Source organism: Pomacea canaliculata, linkage group LG6, assembly GCF_003073045.1.
Source record: "Pomacea canaliculata isolate SZHN2017 linkage group LG6, ASM307304v1, whole genome shotgun sequence".
Classification (NCBI taxonomy): Eukaryota; Metazoa; Mollusca; class Gastropoda; order Architaenioglossa; family Ampullariidae; genus Pomacea; species Pomacea canaliculata.
The window spans coordinates 9,195,956-9,221,462 of record NC_037595.1 but is presented as its reverse complement, the minus strand read 5'-3'; the positions used below and the strand labels follow the sequence as shown (position 1 = coordinate 9,221,462).

The window sequence follows — 25,507 nt, the reverse complement described above, 5'->3', positions numbered from 1 at the left end:
TTTTTTTAAACAACAGAAAAATGCAAATAAATGTAGAAAAGTGACGGACATCCTTTATTTTTATTTGCAAAGAATAATAACAAATATTATTCACACAAAGTCATGAAAATAACATAAGATTATTAAACAGATTTTCGTAAGGATGGAAATTAAGTCACAATCAACATTTTAGACAAGACAAAACATTGACCGTGCCAGCGGGTACTAAATAAATGATAAAATCAAAACACAATTTTTGTTGAAATATGATTAGTGTATTGGTGGACCATAAGAAGGAAATATACACTGTCCGATTATGCAGGCACAAACACACACAAAAGCATACAAGCACACAACTACATACACACACACGCATACACACATGCGCACTCCCCCCTCCATGCTGTCGTTGAAAATCATCATCATCCATCAATCAATCAATCAATCATCAATCAGAATAATTACAATATTAACAAAATAGTGAAAATTAAAGAAAGTCAATAATCACTACACGAGTGACAGATATATTTAATTTTTGTTTACATTAAGTTATCATATCTTATTTATTTTCCACGTCCTGTCATGACTTTTATGTCCTGAGGGAGATTGTCTGAGACAATCACCACAAACCTGTCTGAGGCCAAATGTTACAGTTACCTCTCTTTGAACAACTGTGTTACCGCCGCCGTGAAGTGTTTTGTTGTTTACATTTATTATAATTATTTACTGCTGCATTGCCTCAGAAATCCATAGAAACACACGATTGCTCGTTTGTGGAATACAAGAAGAAAGAGAGTGAAGGATGGCTTTACTAGTATATACGTGTTCAACTTTCATATTTTGAGACAAAGTTGTTGTCTTAGTCATTTCTAGTGAAGGACTTATTATTTTGTAAGACAGTCAGTGTTATTATACCCGCCAGTTAGTAAAAGTCTGTCACGTGGTGTAAGGGTGTAGTTATTTACAGTTTCATAGTCTGTACACAGAAAGAACTGGAGCTGAGATTTTAAAACAACAGTATTATCTGTGTAAGTACTCATAGTTAATAATTATTTAAAAACTGGTCAGCCAGGCTGAAGATGGTACATATTCTTTATACTATATACTTAAGTTCTGTGTAATGAATGTAGCAATTAATTGACTAGTACAGCAGAGGATGCTGTTTAAAACAAGGGTCTCTAGTGTAGGCGTCGATGTAGGAGACATAACAAATTATGATAATGATAATAAAATAAAATATTATTGTCGAAGGTAAAAAGTTCACATGACAATACTCGGATAATTTAGTCTTTCTCAAAAATCGTTTCAGAACACATATTAATTTAAACTATTTAGAAATTTAGGTTGTGTATGCAATCGTTCTTTTTATATTTAAATAGTAATCAATAGACTGTCTCTTTGAAACTCTCTCATACATACATCATCGATGTCATTATCGTCAAAAGTCTCCTTCCTCTAGGTTTGATGGCATTTGTGAGCAGACAACAAAGTTCTGCGTTAGAAAGAAGTTATCTCCTCTTCTTCATTTGTGCCATCGTCGTGTTCATCACCTCCTCCAGTGTCATTCCTAGAATCATTAGTTAGCTTGGTGCTAGATGATGTTGGTGGAGGTGGTGGTGGGGGCGGGGGTGGTGGTGGGGGTGGTGGTGGAGGTAACGACGGTGGAGGTGGCGGAAATTCTTTGTCGTCTGCTTCAGTCTCGATGTTATCCCCTTCCTCGTCGTTGTCGTTGTAGTCTGTCATCTCGTGCTCCGTGACCTGGAAGTTGAAGCGAACTTTCTTGCCGTAGTCTGGCAGCGGCTCTTCCGGCATGGGCTCTAACTCCTCTTCCCTCTGCTCCTTTGACTTTCGGATCATCGGGGGCGTGAAGGACTTGGTCGGAACACGGAAGACGGGGAAGTCATCCAGCGAGGCAGAGTCCGCGACTTCGTCGACAGGAGAGCTCCTGGCAGCTGGCTCAAAGTCGCTGTCTATCTCGTTGTGTGGACGAGTTTCACTCTTAGGACCGTCTTCGTCCGGAAATGCCAAAGAACTTTCTTGAACGTCGAAATCCACCGGCGGTTCGACAGGGGGAGCACTTTTGAGGTCTTCCTCTTGTCGTGCGTCGGAATACGTTGGAAGCAGCGTGACGTCGATTGCGTCACCCCCGGGGTGAGCAGAGTTCAGCAAGTGCTCGTCCAGTACAGCCGCGAGGTAACCGGAGCTGCGCGGAGTCTGCGGAGATGAGCGGCCATCGTCTGACCTGTTGTCAATGTCATCGTCATCGTCATCATCATCTCCCTGTCCGTTTTCTCGGTCGCTGGGGACCCCGCTATCGGCGTCCGTCGGCCGTTCCATCGCAGAGTTGTCGTTAGCGTTGACGTCATTGTCACCGCCTTCCGGGGTTGACTGAGTGTCTGCCACTTCCGTGACCAGCGTGACGTTCTGATAATCGTGATGGTCGGCAAAAAGGGGGTTGGCGGTGCCCTCCTGCTGCTGGTCGTCGTCGGTATCATCAAGTATGGCATTCGTGTCTTTTTCCATGTCGGAACTGGTTGTGTTGTAGATGGTGGGAGCGGTTGAGAGACTCTTGAGCAAGCGTTTGTGACGATTTTGTCTGCAAAAGTAGGGTGAAAACAAGAATTTACATTTGCAAAAGCAAAATCTTTTCTTCGCCCGTAGACACTCACAAACACAGAGCAAGGAATATGCACGAGACTTTATTAAAGAAATTATATTGTATCAACAGAGTAAGAGTACCTTTTGCGAGCCCTTGCAATGAGAACCACAGCGATGATTAGAGCAATAAGGAGGACTGCTGCAATGACAATGAGGACGATGACAGGGGTGTTGAAATCGTCTGCAGCAGTTGTCTTCTCCTTGGTATCATTAGGGACGCTTTGTTGAAAGAGAGATGCGATCTCTGCAGGCCTTGCGTCTACCAGACTAAGAAAATAAATACAAGAAGAAAATAAAGACAAAAATAATAGTTAAATAAAATGCTTTAGAGTAATAAATGACTTGTTAATGATATAATTATCTCTCGTATATGCGTGAAAAAATTAATGCTTCTCTTTTTAGAAAAAATATATTTTTTTTTAATAAAATAAGCAAGGATTAGTAAACAGTTTATTTTCACAAAATCACAAAATCAAGTAGTGTGTAAACATTGCTAGGCCCATTTTCTTACTCTTGAAGTTTGGCAACAGTCACTGTCTCCGTGTCTTGTGGTGAGATGTATATCACTGAACTGTAAAACATTTCCAAAGAAAATCAACCACTTGCACACAAAATGTTTTTCTATATCATTCTGCTTGTAGACCAAGATATTTTGACCTTACAAGACTACATCTATATGTAGTAAGCATTACTCCCCAATGTCTAACCAAGCAATACTCAATATAATCTGAAAAATAAGATGTCCGAAGTGATTTTAAAAATCACTGAGAATACAGGAATTATAGAAGACAAAATACAAATACCTTTGAATGAGGAAAATGAAGAAGAGGAGAAAAACCGCAGCTACTACCAATAATAATTGATATTTTTTTCTGTAGCCATGATGCTTTAAAATTTGAAATGCTTGTATACAGATTGTTTATTCATTAAAGCTAGCTACTGGTTTTACTAATCACAGCCACAAACTTTCTTTACCTGTCAGCTGAATGTTGTCGAATGGTTCTGATGATAACTGTGACACCAAGGATTTTCGTAAGTTCTCTGAAAAATGTTTAGGCTCGAGATGTATATGCGAACAAACACATGACATAACAACCTGTCTAAACCTAGCTTCTACGGTGATAGTTACACAGAAAAAATTCTCTCATTCATATGAATGCGGCAGGTATAAAAGCAGCTGACAATAAAATGCCTGTCAAGAAATGGACTTGCCTATGCGCCATACATTTCTGCAGCCAGTTCTCGTTTTAATGAGGTTTTCACAACTTAAACTTATCCATCCGCATTTTATGTTGTATATTTCTTTCCCTTATCATGGTTATTCGCGTAGGCGAGACTCTCGGGAACAAAACAGAGAGGTGTTCACCCGGATTTAGATAAAAATATCTGAAAGTGAACTTTATGTCGCGTTTAAAAGTCATACCCCACTACACCTTTATCTTTTATACCTTGCAATGTCCTCTTTCTTTCCTGCTAACTTGTCACTTGTCACTGGCGCAAAAATTACAACACTTTCGTTGACTGCTGGGATAGTTATCTGAGGAAGATATAAAGAGTGGTTAGTAATGCCTCTTAAATCCTCCTCCTCCTCCTCCTCCTCCTCCTCCTCATCATCATCATCATCATCAACAACATCAACAACAACAACAATAACAATGTCGTCGCCATCATCGCGAATCATGACCAACAGTTTTCATAATCTCCCATCGCTCAAAGATCGTAAGACTGTTGTTGCACACGACTATTGTGAAAGGTCTTCCTCACCCTCAGTGTGTAGAAGCCGGACAGTGATGGCGAGCCACCATCGGTTGCCTTCACCAACAGGTCCATCGTCTCCATGGTTGACAATGCTAGTAGAATTATAGCTCCAGAAGCATTTATCTGGAAGTACTGTAACATTCTGAAAGACCCTTTGATATCAATCATTTGAAAATGGTGGTGATTAAATAAAACAAAGGAACTGGTTCTCAATCTTGACACTTCATCACTGCCTTTATATATTGTCACACATGATGAACAGGAAATCATTGGTTGTAAAAATTTTGCTAGCTGAATTATGATTATAAAACAACAACGTGTTCATGACTAAGAACAAAATGTGGCACATCGTCTGCTCATCAAAGCATTATCTTCGCTTTCATCTCATCCTTCATGGCCTCTCATGCTACTTACGACTGTGGCTGCAGGCTGTAAGTGATTTGTGCATTCCGTCCTTCATCAATGTCCGAGGCCTGCGGCAGATAATCAAATCATTAGGTAAAGTGTATGTGATCCTCATTGCCTTGCCTGCCTCTTGTGAAAGGGGGAAAGACAACGATGAAAGCGCAAATTATCATAAGATTGTGTTGTCAATCATCAGAAATACCGCCATATTACACATTAGTCAGTCCTAGTCTAATTCCACTGGAGATGACATATTAATGAAGAATACCAAACAGACAGATTTATATATATATATCATCAAGAAGAAAACAAAATAGGACAGATCATCTAGACGTAGCTTACGTTGACAACTGTTATCACGTGACCAGTCATCTCGCTCCCCATTAACATAACAGATCCGTTCTGTGGGTCAAAGACGGGGCTGTTGTCATTGACATCCAGGACGGTAACCAGGACTGATATGTTTGTGTTGTTCTGCAACAATAGAAGATTTGCATGCTTCTAACAGTCCTGTAGTCCATAAGTGAAAACAGTCCTACTAATGCTTAAACTTTTTCTTTACATATTTCTCATAAGTCTTTTTACACTTTGTTGAATTCAAAGTAAAGCATCCACGATAGCATATGACGCTTCCGAATATTTTATTTCTAGAAAATAGAAGTCTAGTGCAGGATTTTGAACATGAAGTTTTGGTACCTGGTTGTGGGTGTTGATGATAAGCAAATGCTGTTTCTCTTTCTCTCGGTCCAGTGATTCTTTTGTAAGGAGGGTTCTGAACAGCACGCATTGATAAAAAAAATTAACACAAGATAGGCGACTTTCAATATTTCATTCTATATTGTTAAGAATTACTTGAGGTGAGGATCTATAATACTTGTCTATTTGTTTAGATGAATGTATCTATTAAAAATTAAGAAATGTTTAAACATTCGAAATGATACTAGAATTTCCAATAAACAAAGCAAACTTAAGGCACATTTGTGTGAAAATTCATCTTGCATATCCGTAAGACAATAATTGTAAAAATACGCACGAACACTGGTCTCTACAGCCGTTCGTAGCATTATTATATTAAATCTTCATTTAATTATAGTAGAACCACATAGAATTATTACCTTTCACTAAGTTCAAAGCTGTTATGTTGAAACGTAAAGTGATCGTCGTAAGTCTGTAATGGGAAAAAAGTTTAATAAACTATTGTGTAAGCATTATTTAATAAACCATTCTATATAACACTTGTTACTTACGAAATGGTTTATGACATGCTCATGTTTAGAAAGACTGCTTCTACATTTTTTATTGCATATTAGTGGACTTTAGAGAAAGACATGAGAAAACTGGCAATGCAATGAAAATTCTCTACAAATTTGAAAAAAATATCAACATTTTGAGCAAAGAGATAGCAAATATTAGTAAGATAATATGATAATATGATAATAGCAGTTTGACACAAACCAAGATGTCTCCAACAAAGGTCCCCGGCGGTAAATTCTCATGAATGGTGAAGCTGTATGATGTCACGTTGATTTGAAAGTCAGAAGGTAGACTGAGGATGAGAGGAACTGTGGTACATCGCCTGTAACAAAGTAGTGACAAAACATGAGAAGATTGTGTTTCTGATATGTGTGCATGTGAAAACTTACTCTTTTCCTCCTGCGTGATGCCACATGCCCGTTTTGTTTACAACTGATAAACATTAACAGAGAGATCACTAATTACAACTTAACAAAGGTAACGGCCATTATCTTTTCCCTTACCTCTGCGAGACATCAACAGGGCTGTCACATGCTTGGATCAAAGCATAGTACTGTCTTTTGTCCAGGCGTTGGCGAAGGCTGACTTGTCCTGTTGTGTCGTTGACTGTGATGACACCGCAGGCATCCGTGCCAAGTAGAGACGATGACACACAGCTGTACCTGAGTTCTGCGTTCACACCTTCGTCAGCATCGCTAGCATGGATCTGAAATAGTAGAGACTACACTTTGTGGCCTTTGAGTTGAAAATTTCAGTCAGAAGACTTTACAAGTCACCATTGATGACAGAAGTTTAATTTTGGTGATCTTGAGAGTTCCAAAAAAAGAACAAACTGCAAAAACTACTTTTCCAGTCGAGGGCACTGCTTCCTGAAGTCAACGGAATATTAGCATCATGTGGAGGTTGATATGATACTAGTACTAGCAGTGTTCACGAAACTCAATGTACATGCATAAATATGAGGAATTGATAATTAAGTTACCAAAGGGGTTGAATGTGAAGAACATACAAAATCAAGTCCGATTTCAGTTTAGGCTTTTTGCTATAAAAGATATTTAAGAAATAAAGGGGTTTTAACATAGTCATAACACAAATTTTAAAGGAACAACACACTTCCAATGTTAAACTTACTATAAAGTACAATCAACACAAATATGAGAATCAAACTCACCTTCTCTATAACGGCTCCATTGATATTGTTCCTCACGGTCAGCCTGTAGCTGGAGTTGTCGAAGACAGGATCGTTGTCGTTGATGTCGGTCAACTGAACGGTGATGGTGATATTACACATCCCGGTACTGCAGTCTCCTCCTTGTAGAGGCGTGTACTCTTTAGTAGACACCTTTAATGAACATAAACAGTCTTTAAAAAGCGACACCAATGTAAGAACTAAAACGATCACTTGTAAATGTGACAAGTTAACCTTGACAAAAGATTTGGGAAAATTGTACGACCTACAAACATGAAAACATTTTACCACAGGCAGCCTCGTGACTCTCAGCAGTCAACCTATTCCGAGAATAAAAAAGAACAATTCCAGAAAACATACACTATCTACAAACTAGCTTGGAAAAGCATGCTGACCGTAAAATTCAGAGAAGGGTTAGTTTCTCTGTCCAAGGCGGAAGAATTCGCGACAGTCACGGTGCCATAACGAAGATTTCCCAGAATGTCCGTTTGGATGGTGAAAGCAGTTTTTACAAGAGTGTAATTGAAATGTGCATTGTCTCCCTGGAATGAAGGGGAAAACACTTTGTGTAACATTGTACTCACATTAAGCGCCAGAACGTTAACATAGGTATAGAGCGATGATAACGATGATTTTGTGCAAAATGTAAAGGAAACGTTTATTGGCTAATTTAGAACTATTTTATATTTTAGTGGTTTTGAGAAATTACACATATTTCGTCGAATGTAGAGAAATATCAAGACCAGACATTGCTAAAAACCTAGAATTTATGAGATATCGCTATTGTTCTTGATATCATTTGAATAGCAGTCGATTGAAATTGCAAAAAATATGATGATTGCCACGAAAACAAAGATAGTGCCAAAACAATTTTGAAAGCTTCTAATCTTACTTCTGTTGGGAGTAAACTCAAAATTCTTTTTGAAATGATTACCCCTATTTGTATATAACTACCATTTGTTTCAAAATAAGCCAGCATAGAAATGTTTAAATTTATATTAAAAAGAACTCAACCAAATTTTAGGGCTGTAAATGTTTGATATGATATAAAATTAACGAAAGTTATCAGATTTAGAAGTCAACAAACTGAAAACAAAACAAGAAATGAAGAAAACAAGCATACTAAAGATGAAAGTTGCATTATTATTTTTCATTTCAGTCTGTCATCTGACTAAGGTACTCAATGAAAAATATAACCACTTATAGTTATTTTCCTACATATAACTGTCATAAAACTATTAAAATTGTTTATAGAAAATGTTGACTAAGTTGCTAAGAAACACAGTCAATAAAACTATGGGGTTTGCAAACATTGAACAACACAGTTTCTTAGTTACCATTTGCAGTGTGTTCAACAACATATAACTCTTTCATTAAGAAAATTAAGTAAATTAGTTAAAAAGATTCTTTATTAAAAACACAAACTACACGAGAAACTGGGCCTTCTACCTTTCTCAAGCCCATGAAAGACGGTTTGGGGCATCTAGATCATATCATGTAATTCTATACATTGAGTATTATTTTGTGTGCTTCCATGAACCATTCTTTTAACCAGCTCCTCATCTGTCATTCTTGTATAAACTGGAATAATTTTATTAAATACCTGTGTTGTCAAATGTGTCAAAGAAGGAAAGTATCTGTGTCTAAGCTATATACAAAATTATTTACACTATTTATAAAAGCGTTTTGATAAAAACACCAGCTGTCTTCCCTTTTCGGGCACTGACGATGACGGGGTTCATTTTCGACAGTGACTAAAGCAAACCTAGAGCAGCAGCTGACTTCATATCATCTCCAGATCTCCTTCACATACTTTTCAAATCTTTCGTCATGGCTTATTATAACAGAAAATCGACAGAAAAAAAGATGCTCAAAAATCTCACCTCATCTGCGTCAATGGCAAGAACCCTAACAACGAATGAGCCTACAATGGAATGTTCTGGAATTGTGACAAGAGTTGGATTGTCTGTTTGAAACTTCGGACGGTTGTCGTTGATGTCGTCTACTACCACCAGGAGAGTTGCCACCGCCGACCTCCAATCGTTGTGCACCTGGTTGGCCTGAAGATATTTACAAGTCTCTTGTTAATCAGTAAAAATGTATGATGATGAAATGTATGTCTCTAAAATAAATATAAAATTTTTTTCACCTTTACTCTTCTCTCTTTTAATCATCGTCTCTCTTTGGTTCTCTCTCATAAAGTATCCTTTCAAATAACCCCTATCGCCAGACCATGCTTTATTTATGATAAATAAAACTACTGCAAACTGTTAAAGGTAAAAATCGTATTTAAAAGTAATAGAAAGTGCATTTTAGTTGTATGTATAATATCATATTGTAAAGTCGCACAAGACTGAGGGTCTTACTTTAATTTTCACTTGCAGGGACGGCTCTGCCTCTCTGTCCAGGGTTCGTGTTACCCGCACAATTCCAGTTGTATTGTCAATAACTACAGTCCCATTCGTGTCTGAAACAACGGAAAACGAGTAACACCAAACTGGTATGAAGTTATTTAGTAGCTACATCAATTGTGCAGTTTGTGTTGCCTAATATATCATAGTCTAAAAAGGGTACAATGCCTGATTCTTGGTAGAACCTTCTTCCTACCGTGTGTAATGCCCACTGACCGTGTAGAGAGTAGGTGACTGTGTCGTTGATCCCAGTGTCTTGGTCAAAGGCCAACACTGGAGGAGAGGTCAGTTGTGGCCAGTTGATAACAGTGGTATTCTGTAGGGATCAGAGAGTATTCTGTCTACATTATGTTAATATTATTTGGCATTGGCCAAATATCACTTCTATATCACCCCTCCTCTCTTTGTTTTATCTATAGGTAAACACATTTTTTGTTTGAGAGGCATATTAATCAATTATCAACCTACTAAGTAAACTAAATCGAAATTCTCAGCTGCTATTAAAACTTTTTCTTTTTAGTGACTATGGTATGAACATGTAGTTAAAGCCAGTTTATGAACAGTTTCAGACAATTTCTTTATCGTCCACAAGCACAATATGAGTATCACATGGCAAATAATTCATTGTAAAATCAGGCAAAACGTGTAATTATAGATGCTTAACATTTACGATTTACGACAATCATTTCTTGTTCTGAAGAAATAACTAAACAATCTAGCACATTCTACATATCAGACATAATAACTTTCTATACTTCTAGTTTGATTACCTCCTCTGGGACGTGTAAGGTGTATGTCAGGGTGTCAAAAACTGGGTCGTTGTCATCGATATCAATGATGTTGACCACAACTACGGTAGAAGCATTCCTTCCTTCACCAAAGCCATGATACTAACACAAAAGTAAGCGAGTACTTGCAGATGAAAAGTAGTAGTAGTTGTAGTATATGTTTGTTTTCGTTTTGATTAATGTTTATCGTTCGCATAGTTTAGATGTGTAAGTAGTTTAGATAACTAAAAGTCATTTGGAAAATCATTAAGTGCCTCTAAAAATTTAATACCATCATCATCAGCCTCATTGTCTCGTTTGGCGATAAAGAATAACGACGATCTTATTATCAATCATTCCGATATATTAGAGATATTCTCTTAGACTGAGACAACAATGTGATAAGACGTGAGTCACGTGCCACAGAGGCTCGTGGGTATTTTTTTTTTTTTTGACTCTAAAATCTCTGAGATAAAACTATTTTCTCTTTTATTAATTGTCAGAATTCATGATTGTTTTATCATCACGGGATGTTCAGGTATAAGCCCTCCTAAAGTTTTCTCTATTATGTAATTTATCATATTATTTTTAGATATGGCCAAAGTTTCTTGTTTCATGTGCTTTGTTTTGATGAAATTTGCTTTTAACATATAAACTCTGGGTGGGAATTATGTTCTTTACTACTCCTTCATTCTCACTATAACAGATTCTTCACGGCATTGTCAAGATGCTAACATTTCCACATGTATATAAAAACACCTTTCCGTAATATAAAATATAAAAGTTAAAAATTACAGCATAAACGCAGCAATTAGTTTAACTGGAGAATCACTAAGGGGCTGTCTATTGAAACTATCGATAGGTACTTAAAATGTGTAATGGATGCTTTTCCCTTACCGTTGAGACCGTGATAGTCAATTCGAATTTGGTTTCTCCATTTTGGTAAGAAATTAATCTGTTTACAGTGATTTTTCCTCCTGATAGTTCAAAGGCTTTCTCTGTATTTCCTCCCTAAAACAAAATGTATAATTTTGTGGAGCACATGAAATGACTCAATTAAAAAAAATAAGTGTCAAAGAATTGTATAAAACGTATCTCATACGTTTTTTAATGTGAAAACAAAGCTAAAAGATTTGCATACATACGACTGTATAGTCTGTTAATGGTTGGAGTTGAATCATATTGTACATATCAAAGGAACAGTCAAGTATCACTTCAAAATAAACCGTTTACAATCTTAACTAAAATATAGTTACCATTTGCGGTAATTTTTTGTGAAGGAAAACAATTTGATCTTAAATCGTGAAGTAGAAGGTTAAATTAATAAGAAGAGATGTACAAATACAGGATAGCTTTCATTGTAAGTCAACAATAACGAAAATCGTATCCTGGCCATCAAATAAAAAAAACTATTATCTTTATCTTCCACTTATTTTATTTTCTCGTATCATCTTTATTTTCTTTTAGTTGTTATCGTCATTCACCTTTTTCTTCTTCGGAATTACTATTATTTTTTCCCAATTTTCACTGTTTTAGGTAGTTATGAAATTTTCACACTTAGCAAAACTAAAATTCCTCTATTCTATTGGTTTTATCTTCTCATCGCTGCTGCAATTATTGTCAACCAATGAATAAATCTAATTTATTGAGGATTATTTGCGAGAAAAGTAGCAGTCTGACTGGGTTTTGAACCACATTTTACAAACTCATAATCATGCTAAATCATGTAACCGTAGTTAAGAATTTGTGGTATTGTAAATAATGGAACAAGTAGACAAACCAATAAATATCAAGAGTTATTTATATTTTCCTCGAAGTAACAAAGTGTATTTAAGAAATAAAAACCAACTTGTAGAATAAAGGTCGGCGTTGTGCTTGCCGCACAGTCCTGGTCTTTGTAAAAGTTGTCGGTGTCCAGATTTGTGACCAAAGTTTTCACAGGTACCAGCTATAGACAGACAGAGGAGACATTCATTTGGATATTATAGTGCAGAAATATCGTTATAATGATTACATTATTGTGTTTTATATACAAATATCTTTGTCTCCTTTCGGTCCATCATTCAGTTTTGTCTATTAGGCAATTACCTTTACCGTCTTCAGCTTATTATCTATCAATGAATAAAAATTTATCATGTTCAGAACCCCAGTCATATAATTCGCAGACACACGCGCACGCGCGAACGACGCACACACATAGAAATTCTCACTTTCTTTTTCTCCATATCTGTTCGCTCATAACAAATACCTCTTGCAACTGAAATGACAGGCTATTATTCAACACCGGATCGTGATCGTCTGTGTAGTCAACTTCGAAGGGAAATTGATGCTGCAAAAATAAAAAAATTACAGAGACAGTTTTAAATAGAATACTTACCAATTTCTTTATATATTAATAGTTACAGTAAACTTTAGAGCATATTACTAACCTGAAATGTTTTAAAACGCTATGTGCTTGTGCTAATGAAAGCTATGCAAGTAATTGGCAGTGTTACATAATTAAGTCATTTTTGTACATTAACTTAAACGAAAAAATTGTATGATGAAATATATTTTATTACTATTTTAACCCTACTTGGTTCTGCCCAAAACCCGGGTCCGCTGGCGAGGTGTTGTTGAGGCCCTATGCTCCTCGAGGAGTAACAAGGACTAAACTAACTAACTAACCCTACTTTGTCTTTCTTTTTTTCAACACCACCGCACCATCATCGCGATTAGTCACCTGAGTTTTTTAACTGAAGAACAAAGAGGACATGACACTGTGACAAAAGTTTGACCCATAAAATATCAAAAAATTCATTTCACTAACTGACTGGTTATATTTTTCCTTTAGCGATTACCCTTTTCACTTATTGAAACACACAAAAAGTAAACTACAACACACAGAAGACCAGTATTATCACTTGTATCACATGAAACATTCATTCATCCATTGATGTAGTTTCAAGCTCAATAAAGCAAAAGTAATTATATTGTAAGCAATAATCAAGTCCAACTGTATGCCAAGGCGAACGCTTGTCACAGTCACATCACACAGAAGTAGAGGATGAAAGAAAGTGCGGCGAGGAGCACAAAGGCAAAAGTCTGCCGAAGGAGAGGGGTTCAACAAAAAGCTATTTGGCCTTTATGCTTTTTCTTCTTAATATGTAATTTGAGTGACAACACTAATAATCAAATACAGTAACCCCATCGGCAGTCTCTTGTCGCTTTTCCCAAAGAACAACACATATGACAAAGTAACACACATGTCTTTATCATCTGTCTAGTATATCTCAATAGTGCATTTCTGTGTGTATATATATATACCACAAAGGAAAAAATATTGTTCTGAAATGCACAAGAAGTATGGCTAACGTTTTAAAAGGTATTTATCCGGAACATTTACCTGAATATTTGGTTGTGACTTACATACGAGACTGATCATATGAAATCCCAACATTCTTGACATATCACACAAGGTCTGCAACATTTGTACATTTTAAATTAAGAAAAAAAACACAAATACATCCATTATTAAAATAACAATCAAATTGAAATAGACGAATGCAGCGAAATACAACAACAAAAATTATGACTATTACTATGTAAGGTTTTTGACGAGTGTGCACCATTTCAGGCCACAAAAAAGTCCCAAATGAAATAATTAATTAAAGAATATATCAGAGATCTGCACGAGCTCGCTGCAAAGGCAGACAAGGTAGACAAGAGAGATAATAAGGCAGACACTAGAGATAATATTTTGTCACGAAAACATTGACTGATTTCGCATTTGTTTTTGTTGAGCCCAGAATTAACGGAGACAGAGAATATTTGGAATACAGAAACATAGTCTATTGTAAACACAGAGTTATATCATATACCATCATAAAGAACATTAATTCAGCTTTCAAACAAAAAGCAAGCCCTACTTGCAGATTCCCACAATTTTTGTAGACAAGACAAAAGCTGGAACATTCCTACTATGGACAATACCAACACAGACTTTCAATATACCCAATCAGAATTTACTAATATTGACTTGCCTTAAAAGTTTCGGTAAACCTTAACAAAGAACTTACAGCCATAAGAAGTATGTATGCAAACCTCATTGTTATCAATATCCGTGACACTGCTGTTTGAGACCAGAGAAACATTATACTGGCCGCTTCCAATGTCAACTGTGCTTATATGAAAGACGAGTGGAAACTGGAGGTCAAATGTTCCTAAACTCACTTCATCACTAGTCAAGACTGAGCACAAAGTGTCACCTGGAAAGAAAGAAATCAAGGTAAGAACATATATTTTCATGCAAAAATTAAATCTAAAAGTTCTTCAGAAAGTAACAATCACCACGTGTTCACACAAACCAAGTGGTGCTTATCTGAACTGTTCAGTCTCTAAAGCATTTTGCTCACAACTGGAATAAGCAGACTCGAACACAAAGCCTAGTCGAGTGCCAAGGGAGCTGACAGTCGTCAATGGTTGTAAAAGTCGTTCTCACTTGAACAGAAATTTAAATGAGTCCTTGATAAAAGTGGCAATGTTTTTATAACATCATCGAACTTTGGTCAATATTTGATCCGTTGGGAATATCCGTTTTTAGGTTTCCCAGATAGTGCTAGAACTAAGTTTAGCAGAAATTCTTCAAAACATTGCCAGATATACCAATTCTAATGTACATTTATGTGTATTTGATAATGTAACCGTATGAAAGTGTATGTAGCTTCGTTTTTAGAGTTGATGGATTAGAATTTCACCTTATGAATGCAACCTCAAACATGAGAATCATAACTGTATTGCATTTTGACGAAATTCTTCTTGTGAAACGTGTCACTAACACGATGCTCGGATTTCATTTTAATAAAATTCTAATTAAATTCAACTTCCAATGTCAATATATGTAACTGCTGTTGTAAACGTATATTCAAATTTAAGCTAAATACATGTAAAAATACGTGCATTATTATGGATTATTTTGACTTAAATAATCTCAATAATGAACTGACTTTGGTCACAATATCCTGCACTATATTCAAAAATGTTTCCACTTACCTGGCTCAATTCTTTCGGGTATAAATAATCTTTGCGATGTGTTGATGTTGATAAAGCAGCCATCGTTTAAGGTGACTTGAGTGCACAGTACAGCTACAATGAAATGTGTAATATTCAGTTATCATACCATAAATATATTCTAATGAAATTAGTTTCATTGATATTAAAGCCTGAACTTCAAAACAAAAACCAAATAAATGTAAGTGCATATGACTCAGTACCCTTCCCACTTGACACATACTATTAAAATAATGTTTTAAGATTCAGTACATGTACAGAGGTGTAAAAGTACAAAAATGGTCAAAGAAAGAGACAGAAGAAACAAAAGAAATGTAAAAGTAATGACAAGAAATAAAGATGGAAAGAAAGAATACGAAGTGAAATTGTGTGAGTATTGCTACTTTCAGTCTTTACCGATAATAAAAATGATGATGTTCATGTTTTTGTCACCTCCAAACCATCATAGCATAAGAGAATCTGAAACGATAACAGACGTATGTGGGATCATTATGCTGAAATGAAATATGAGCTCATTAATAAATAAATATGCCTCGATTCTCAAACTAAACGACGATAAGACGGAAGCCCTCCTATGCTTTAGAAGAATAATTCAACCTTCGCTCGTCAGTCTGCCATTCACATCAAGGTGGGCGAAACCAACATCACCTTTACATCATCCGTCAGGAATCTGTGATTCACTGTCACTGCTGACATGACCCTTGATAAACAAGTTACAGCTGTCTGTCAGTCTGTCTATTATGATAGACAAATTTGATAGCTTAAGATCAAAGGAGTCTTAGAACTGCTCTAGATGTGAGACGCCTGATATACCACACATGAATCGAAAGAAACTGGTTTTTGTGTCTGTCACACACACACACACACAAACATACACGCCAATAACTGAAAGGTTAGGAGACACTTTTTAATTATATGACGGGCTTAGCATTTTTTACAACTGATTCTGCAGTGATAATCACCTTATTGTACATTGTACTAAGTAAATCTGTGTTCTGTCAGTAATATAAATAGCTGCTGAGTGATATTTATTATACAAATAATTTTGATTCTGTTCACAAGTGAACGTAAATCACAAGTTGTGAAATCTATTAACTGTATTAAAATGATTAGCTGTGTGTGGTCGACCTGTCAAAGATCCACTACCAAGTTAAACTGCCCACTTTCTCCAAATCTGTATCCTGTCTAGAAACAAACTTTACAATCGTTTCAAATCGAGTGAAAACGTCATTGTCCCTATGTGGCCGTTAAGACAGAGCTGGTCTTAGTGCAGCACCGAGCGATATCACCATGGACGTGTACAGGTGGATTGCTGTCTGCCAAGACCAATGCTTAGACCAGCGGTTCTCAACCTTTTACTTGTGACGCCCCCCCTGACGAACAATGGTACGTCCGCGCCCCCCCTCCCTTAGCCACACAATGTAAGCTAATTTCAGTAATACCGGTATAAGAAACTTTTAAAAAAAAATGACCACCTTCGCGACCCCCTTGAAAGCACGTCGCCGCCCCCCCCTCCCCACACAGCGGGGGCGCACCCCACCATTTGAAAACAGCAGGCTTAGCCTTTAGTGAAGTTCTCCGCTGTTAGTCTCGGCGAGCCAAAACAATGTGACTAAACCGGAAGCTTTGTACAACCTTGCCTCGTTTTAGTAGTCAATCTGAAATGTCACTAAACCGGAAGCTTTGTACACACCTGCCTCGTTTTAGTAGTTAACTGTAAAAATCGTCTGCCAGCAGTCCAGTAATACAAGTTCGTGATATAACAGGAGGGAACCGAATGAGATTTCCTGAAACGTTTGCTTCTGTTTTCATTTAGTTAGTGTTCATGTCACTTACAAAAGCCTTAGTACAACAACCAAGGGGCTGCATCACCTGTGTAATGGTGTCCCCAAGACTTACCCAAATGAGCAGTTAATTAGCTAATGTGCCTTCCGTATAATTATATGGACTCCTTTTCCACCCCAAAGCTTTATAAACATGTCCACTAAGCCACTAATATCATTAATACCCAAACGTTTTCTTTCTATTTGTTCAACATTGCCTTTTCATTCCCTTGAAACAGAAGAACAAATCAATAGAAAGTAGCTAGGTCAACGACTTTTTGGCACGCGATGAAATCACAGTATCTCAAATATGAGAACAAAGAACGAGGGCACGGAGGCAGGACTATAAACCTTTAAAGGTTAATAACAAAGTTAATAAAAATTTTAAATCTCACAATCCCCTCACTTTCTCACCACCCTTTGCAGAAACGTCTAAAAAAATCTGTCCTGCGTATTTCTAAAAGAATGTAAACCGTTCACAGTTCAGTTCTGCATTTTTGTGCCCCGTTCACACCAGACCCTGTGTTGCTATGCAGTGCATGTGACCCTGTAGTTCAACATCCCAGCCAGTACTTGAGACTGGCAGTAAATCACTTGTACAGGGTGTTGGCTCATGCGCCAGGGCTATAACATATAATTGCTTGTTTGCTTTATGGCCGTACTAAATGGTAATTACAGTTGTGAAGCCAACGCATCGATCAAAACATTTTTCATTGCATCCACATTAAATATTATTCAAACAATGGCTTTAACAGGATACTCAGCTCAGTGTTTGAGAGAGCAGCTGACGAATGAATTATAAATTTTAGAAGAAACTTTGTGTGGCTGACATTATAATCGAAAACACGAAATGTTGGTGACTACCGACCTTACTACCTAGTTGTCTAGCCACCAGTGCATGCATGATAATACACTACACATTAGTAACACGTGTGCTCTTGGTAAATCATAAACTTGCTTTAAAAGTACATTTTAATCTGCCAGCAAATATTATATTATGGACATTTAAATCTTCGATGATTTTTCTTCGCTAAATTTTCCTAAAATAAATGGAGATGATGGTAAAGTAATAAAAGATGTTGATGCAGCGGGACTGGATCCAGTATTATTTTTCTTTTCACGTTTCAGCCTCAGGCAAGCAATAACCTTCCACTTCAACTTTTTATCAGTGTATCATCTCCATTATAATGTGTGTAACAGTCCTCTCCTCGGGGAATTAATTTCACAAAGGTCGGCGATGACATAGAGAGCACTGCAGATGTCAAAAAGAGTCAAGAAAGGAAATGTAGACCAGCATGCCTCACGTCCCCGAGCATCGAACTCTAACATCAACCTCACACTTCCCACGGCGACCTCTGTAAGAGCACAACGACTTTTTAAAATAAATGACCACGGTGTACGATATTATTTTCCAAACACTCAACAGTCCTAATCCGTTGTCAAAATTCAAACCAACAAACAGCAAAAGGTGACGCCTGTGACGTCACACATGTCCTTTAACACGTCAACGTGACGGTTTGTATCCTTGACAACGTAACGGTACCTGATAGATAACGCTCGTGACATTGTTTTAACGTGTCTTTAATCCCAGTGACCCTTGTTATTGCATTTCTGTCCACAGTGACGATGGCTTGGATTTCGAGGACGGAGAGGGATAAGGAATGGTGTTTGATGTTTATCTCACCCAGCCATGTGAACATCCCTTCTTGCTGACCGTTAAAACGAGGAAGAACAGTTGAATTCTGTTCAGCTTGGAGTGTGAGAGCAGGTTATGATACAATATTCTCACAAATGTAAGCTCCAAAAAGCCTAGTCTTAAATATTTACACAGACTATTGTGTTCAGAATTTGAGAACTGAGTTCCACAAAACATACATACAACAAAATAGAGAAGACACATATAGGTGTATGTAACCTCATTACGTAACACTTTTGTGCCCCGTTCACACCAGACCCTGTGTTGCTATGCAGTGCATGTGACCCTGTAGTTCAACATCCCAGCCAGTACTTGAGCCTGGCAGTAAATCACTTGTACAGGGTGTTGCCTTATGGATCAGCGCCAGGTCTATAACATATAATTGCTTGTTTGCTTTATGGCCGTACTAAATGGTAATTACAGTTGTGAAGCCAACGCATCGATCAAAACATTTTTCCAAGCATCCACATCAAATATTATTCAAACAATGGCTTTAACACGATACTCAGCTCAGTGTTTGAGAGAGCAGCTGACGAATGAATTTTAAAAGAAACTTTGTGTGGATGACATTATAATCGAAAACATGATTATGTATTTTAGGGACAAGAAGTTTGAATAACATTAAAGCCGCACACGAACAAGTCAACAACTCGTTATTTACTTCCTTGAAAGTCTTGTCAACATGCTGTGCATGGCGGACTGCTGTAGGTAACACAGGCCAGACACTCGGGTGACAAATCACGCGGGGTGGGTAGGGAGGGAGTGTAATCAGTGCACTCTGTTCTTATCATATGTTTACTCTCTTCTCTAGTTAACACGCAATCCTCACCAGGGGGCACACACACACACACATGCACACACACACACACAAACACACAAACACAAGCACCAAATCACACACACGCGCAATCACACATCCACATGTAAACAAACAAACACCATGTTTCTCTTTAAGCTGTAAAGCTACTACATGACTGACATTATTTGTTCATCATGTAAGGCAGGTAAAAATCGATCCACGGTGACGTCAGCGGGAGGGAGGACAATGAGAGTTTAATGGCGGGGAAACAGGAGAAAGAGTTAGGGCTTGTTATTTTGTTCGTTACTCTCCTGAGGGGAATACTGATCGCATATTTTCTGTTCTCGACACAACGCCCACTTCCTTTGACAGCTGGCGGTGTGAGCATATCGACAATCGACATTTCTTTCTACTGAAACTGAGATGGCTGACAAAGTTTTACCTTTCATGCTTTCATTAGAGTCACAAGCTGGAGTCTCTTGACAAGAACAGAGCGATAAAATAATACAAGAAAAAAACAAACAAATAAATTAATTCATGTTTGGCTCAGATCCACAAGCTGGAGAGGTGTTTGAAGAAAAAAAGGGAATAAAAAGAACAGGAAGAAAAGAAGACAGAAAAAAGAAACAAAATGAATGAGTGATAAACGAACGACTAAATGGACGAGATGAACTAAAAACAAACTGGAGTCTGAGAAGATTATACGACCAGTGAATAAGAACTGCACAACATGTACAAACACCCTGTGTGGGTGGGGAAGGAATTTAGTCAATCCCAACATCAGGTATTGAGGATCATAGCGAATTGATCGTCACGTGGTGTACAACCATAGTGTAAACATGAACTGTAAACATAAACATGGGGGCTGTACATTGTAAGACCGCGACTCTCATCGTCAACAAGATCAGGGACAGGATCAGGTAGTTGTTTAGGGTGGAGCTCAGGCAGGTGAGGTGGGTAGTTGGTCTGAGCTGTGTTGACATTTTACAGTGTCGAGAGATTTGTTTCACTAGCTGAGTTTTGATAATCCTTTTTCTACACACACACACACGCACACCAACACACACATTTTCACATAAATTTTTAATACATTCCCACATTTACACATACATTCACACAAACAAGCATTCACACATACCCATCTAAACACATGGATATATACATTCCTTCCATTTTCATGTTTGTACAAACACAGAAACGCACGCATACACACAGATCCATGCAAATCGGATTAGTCAGCCGGCCAGACAGACAAACATCGACCATAAATCTATTCTGTACTCACACAACAGGTGCAAGGGTTTGTAAATCCACTCACAGTCGTCGACGTCCAACCACTCAGCAAGTCTGATATCACCTGTTTGAACACCTGAAGCACATCCGACCGAACAGATCGAACGCCTCACCTGGAATCACGCACAAGGATAAAATAAAGCTTTATGCTTCTCTCCTCGTCAACCTCAAACGTGAGTCCAACAGTTTATTCCTCCCCTCGCCAGTCTACAGCGCTCACACCCCGCAGCGTGCATTGTGTGTGCCCTGCCCCAGGGTATGAACTACCGACAGTCAGGTACACTTGACAGTCACCTACCTGTACCCTAACATCACAGCGACCCCCGTCTACCTGCTCACCATGGCAGACAAAGTACGTCTCGATACCCGGGGTAGAGCCCTCCACTTCCTCGTTCATTCAGCACTAAAGAAACTCGGACTCAGAATTATCTTATCTGTTGTCAATATTAAATCCTACAAGATCAATCAAGCAATAAAACTATCTTTGTAAATTACAACACCTTCTCTTCACGTGGGAAAGAAGTACAACCTCCGAGTATTACTGGGGCAGCCTCGCCATCAGTCGCGACCTGTGGACTCCAGTATCACAGACACCATTTACTTGTAATTTTTACAACACTCCACCTCACGTTTTAGGAATAAAGGACGGACAAGGATGTGCTATTCTGGGGCGAGTGTACCACTCTAACATGCCCTTTCTTGCGCTAAATCCTTGGTTAATTCAACCCTGGGAACTCCAGTCTATACACGGAGAGTGAGGAAAAAAATACTGATATCGTTGACGACTCATCATTTTAACCCCATTTCTCTACTTCAGCAAACTCGGTCATAACAGTTTCCATTTCCCATAAAGCTCTAAGCCTTTTGGGATTTGAATTGCAAATGAGTTTGAAAGGTGGAACAATTTAGTGACCGAGTCAGTTGGGAGGTAGGTAGTGAGGATAGAATGAAAGTCAAATACAAGCATCAGATGGCAATCACCAGAGTTAATAACTTTAGACAGAAAGCTAGAGAGGTCCGTGACTCCTGTACACTTGCCGGTCGTTGTTGACCTTTAGTTTTAAAAACTCATCGATAAACTGGACGACCGGCTCATCGATTGCTCCAACGCCCTTGACATTTCATCTGGCATTTTCTCATCCCCATCATTGTTTCTCTTTCCCTCACTTAGCATGTTTCTTGACGCTGTGAAAACAGTAAATGTTTGTCTCATCAAACCTTGTCCTCATCCAAACTCAGTGAACATATCATTGTCCTCCATCCGAGAGCTGTTCCTGTCTTGTGTACGAGAACAGCAACACCTGTCCTTACTCCAATCCTGAGGGTATAATTATAAATAACCTTGTCCTAGGGTTTGATTTGTCTCGGGTTTATGTATAGAACCCTGAAAAAAACCGTGTGTAGTAACTGTAGTAGCTTGGCGAGTGTTTCAGTTACAGGACCTGCAGTGCTTCCGGGCTGTGGCTAATCTTGAGGTAACATTATCTCTCTGTCGTGATTACAACACCTTGTGCACAGTCACACACACACACCTTGCACGATGTCTGGTTTTGTGGACAGCTGAAACGCTGGGCTAGCTATTCAACTGCGACATGTGCAAGAATAGGTAAAAGAGAAATAATGTAATTAGTTTATAAACCATAACCCTCATACTTTTTAAAAGGGAAGAATTTAGCTTGGTGTCTATATTTATCTTTAGTGTATTTTGTATACATAGTGAAAGCTGAATTATTTTCGAATTGATTAATTAGAGTATTTATCCGCCGTTTGCAAGACAAAAGACTGTGTGGTGTGATCGTAAGGTGGTAAATGCTTTCTCCACGCTGTTTTGTTTTGTGGGGTGTTTCGCTACGCCAGTTAATACTGATCTGGGGTCAATGTGCGATTTTTTTCTTGTGAAGATGAAATTTGTACTGAATTATGTCTTGTTCTGCTTTCGAAGAACGTAAAGTCTTCTTGAAAGTTAAAAAAACACCTCTTGGTTAAAAACATTCAGGTACATCATTTTTCTAGCAGAACGTTGTAATGGCTTCTAGCATAGCTGTGTAACACCCACAAGTCTTCACATCTTTTGCGTTTAAATACATTTCCTCAGATCGTGAGACCCGTCAGTTGTATTACCAGGTGTCGATTCATTGAGCATCAATATTATAGCTGTGGGCTGGTTGTGTCTAAATATTCTCTTTTTTTACTTTTTACAAAGGAAAAGGACAATAACTACACGTAGATGTCACTTCTCATTTAGCAAGAAGCCTTTCAATATTGCATGTAAAATCAGCAACTGTCACATTTATCGGTCCATGAATAGCAAATATATCGGCGTCCATGTTCTTACATTGTTCAGACCAAGTCGTGACTTGGTACATCACCAGTTCGGTAATTCTGTCAAAAGATTATCTACTTTGTACACTGCTTGCTCACAGACATCTTTGAGGCGTCACCGTATAAAACTAAACATTTAAACAAAGATATAAACATTAACTACTCACCTTTACACCATATGTGGAACCTTTGTATTGCAGTGATCTTTGAAGATGTTTTACACTTATGCACACCTCAGTTGAGGTAAGGCAGGGGTTGATTGTCTACCTGTTGTACCACGTGATCTTTTGCTCAGTCTTTGGCCAGTACTCTACCCAGCTACACCTTGTGTTCCTTAGCTATTATCTTCAGCCCATTAATGTGCCTCTTGAAGGCAGGTACGCGGATATGCTAATGGTGAGCATATACTATACACGTCCTGCCCTGCCCCACATCCACTGACAATACCTCGGGCATAGTGTTATCACAAACGTCTCAGCGCCTGTGAGGGGACTGCATTTTAAAGAGGGTCAGTCCGGGTCAGATAAGAGATTCGAGTCCCTTCTTATAAGATCCGGCTGCCACTGACAGGTGTGACATAAAGTTTAGTGGCAGCTGTAAGACTGACATCTGCTGGTGTGTAGCTCTGTGCAAGATTCTTGTCTCGTAGATAGGGTCTCAAGTGAAATTACCCCGTTATTAGTGACAGAGACAACGTCAACACTAAACTGCCTGTGGTAATAAACTCACAATTAATATTATAAAAACTTTATTTTAGCATTTAACTGCAGTGACAGTAGTGTTCGTAATTTAATGAAAAAACATTTTCTTTTCGTGGTGCGGCCCGCTGACTGGCTGTTACTTTCCACTGCGGCCCACATGCTAATATGAGTTTGAGACCACTGGCGTAGATAATATTTTCTTTCAATGTTTTTTAAGGTCTAGCTGGATTCAATGGGTTTTTTCTAACTGCTGGGAAAAGATCAGTGCAAGATATGAGTGATAAACTCCTACCAAAGTCATCAAAAACAAAAAGATGGCGAGAGCACTTGTGTTAGGATGGCAGATTTACGTTTGCGTTTATCAATTATTCAGCTAGTCGTAGAACAGGGACCATACATGATTTAGACCTATTGACATACAAACGTGAAATCTTCAGAACCACAAATATTTTCCCCAATGACTGCTTTGGGACCATGATTTCCATCGAACTTTTTTTAAAATTCTTTCTGTTTTCTGTAGAGTATGCGATTTTGTTGTATGTGTGTGAATGATCTATATTTGATGTTTCTTAGGTGTCTTTGTGTTCAAGTGAGCAATGACGATGTCTAGATGTGTGGCAAGAGTGTTCAACTAATGAGCAGAAGTTTGTCAGTTCGAGTTTCACCCTTACAATGACATGAAATTCTCTCAGACCATCTAGTGGCAACAGGTACTTAATTATGAAGGTTACAATACAATACAACTTTATTGTTCCCCAGGGGTAATTTAAAAGCGGTAAAATAAGAGGATTGGTTCTCTGTGTCTTAGACACGATGAACCCTTTCCAGTTACTCTGTTATCTTTAAAGGCGGAGTGTATTTACTCGTTAGATGCAAATACAAAAACAACTGAACCCTCTTTTCATCGAAAATAAACAGCATTGAGCAAGCCCTAGTCAACATTTAGTAAACACTGAAGTGAACAGTAAGGAGAAAGCTCTATCAAAGTGGTTTTCAAATGTACAGAGTTCGATTTTCGGTAGGAGGATTCGGGGCTCTGACAGACTGCTAGGGATATCTACTGGACTCTCCTAGGGCATAGGAATATTTATTTTCGCATGACTGATGCTGTCAGCTTTAGCCTTTATGTGAAGTATAATTATTGCCAAAAATAGGTAGACACAACACATACATACAATGAGCAAGGCAGTCTAGTAGACTGGTTAAGTTGATGGGCCAAGAAAAGCACCCAACGAGGAAGTGTTCTGCCTATTCACCTGAAGTGTTATTCACCCTTAAGTGTCGATTAGAGGGGAATGCCTGAGACCGAATGCCGTATCTCAGGTAAGTATCACATTTCCTCCGGCTTAATGCTCAGTCAAGCACCTCACCTCCCTCCCCCTCCCACCTTGTTGACACGCGAG

At 38.1% G+C, this 25,507-nt stretch overlaps 1 protein-coding gene across 4 annotated transcripts; it reads right to left on the bottom strand.

Moving 5' to 3' along the window:
- Window positions 1-35: 35 nt before the first annotated feature.
- Window positions 36-23,908, bottom strand: LOC112566272 (protocadherin Fat 1-like). 4 transcript variants are annotated; one of them, XM_025242333.1, is made up of 27 exons: window positions 23,571-23,908; window positions 21,074-21,194; window positions 15,867-15,929; window positions 15,453-15,545; window positions 14,505-14,668; window positions 13,807-13,881; window positions 12,670-12,750; window positions 12,271-12,369; window positions 11,319-11,432; window positions 10,425-10,544; window positions 9,871-9,970; window positions 9,610-9,710; window positions 9,127-9,303; window positions 7,639-7,785; window positions 7,226-7,396; window positions 6,558-6,760; window positions 6,256-6,376; window positions 5,916-5,968; window positions 5,497-5,572; window positions 5,143-5,274; window positions 4,810-4,868; window positions 4,402-4,537; window positions 4,086-4,174; window positions 3,613-3,678; window positions 3,149-3,208; window positions 2,719-2,904; window positions 36-2,575 (listed from the first exon to the last, which is right to left on the bottom strand). In XM_025242333.1, exons 3-27 carry the CDS (start codon window positions 15,889-15,891, stop codon window positions 1,477-1,479), a joined length of 3,747 nt encoding a protein of 1,248 aa, XP_025098118.1. In that variant the 5' UTR covers window positions 15,892-15,929; window positions 21,074-21,194; window positions 23,571-23,908; the 3' UTR covers window positions 36-1,476. The 4 variants fall into 4 exon arrangements, with proteins under 4 accessions (XP_025098118.1, XP_025098120.1, XP_025098121.1 ...); XM_025242335.1 differs by lacking the exon at window positions 23,571-23,908 and adding an exon at window positions 21,582-22,024; XM_025242336.1 differs by lacking the exon at window positions 23,571-23,908 and adding an exon at window positions 21,380-21,476.
- Window positions 23,909-25,507: the final 1,599 nt, after the last annotated feature.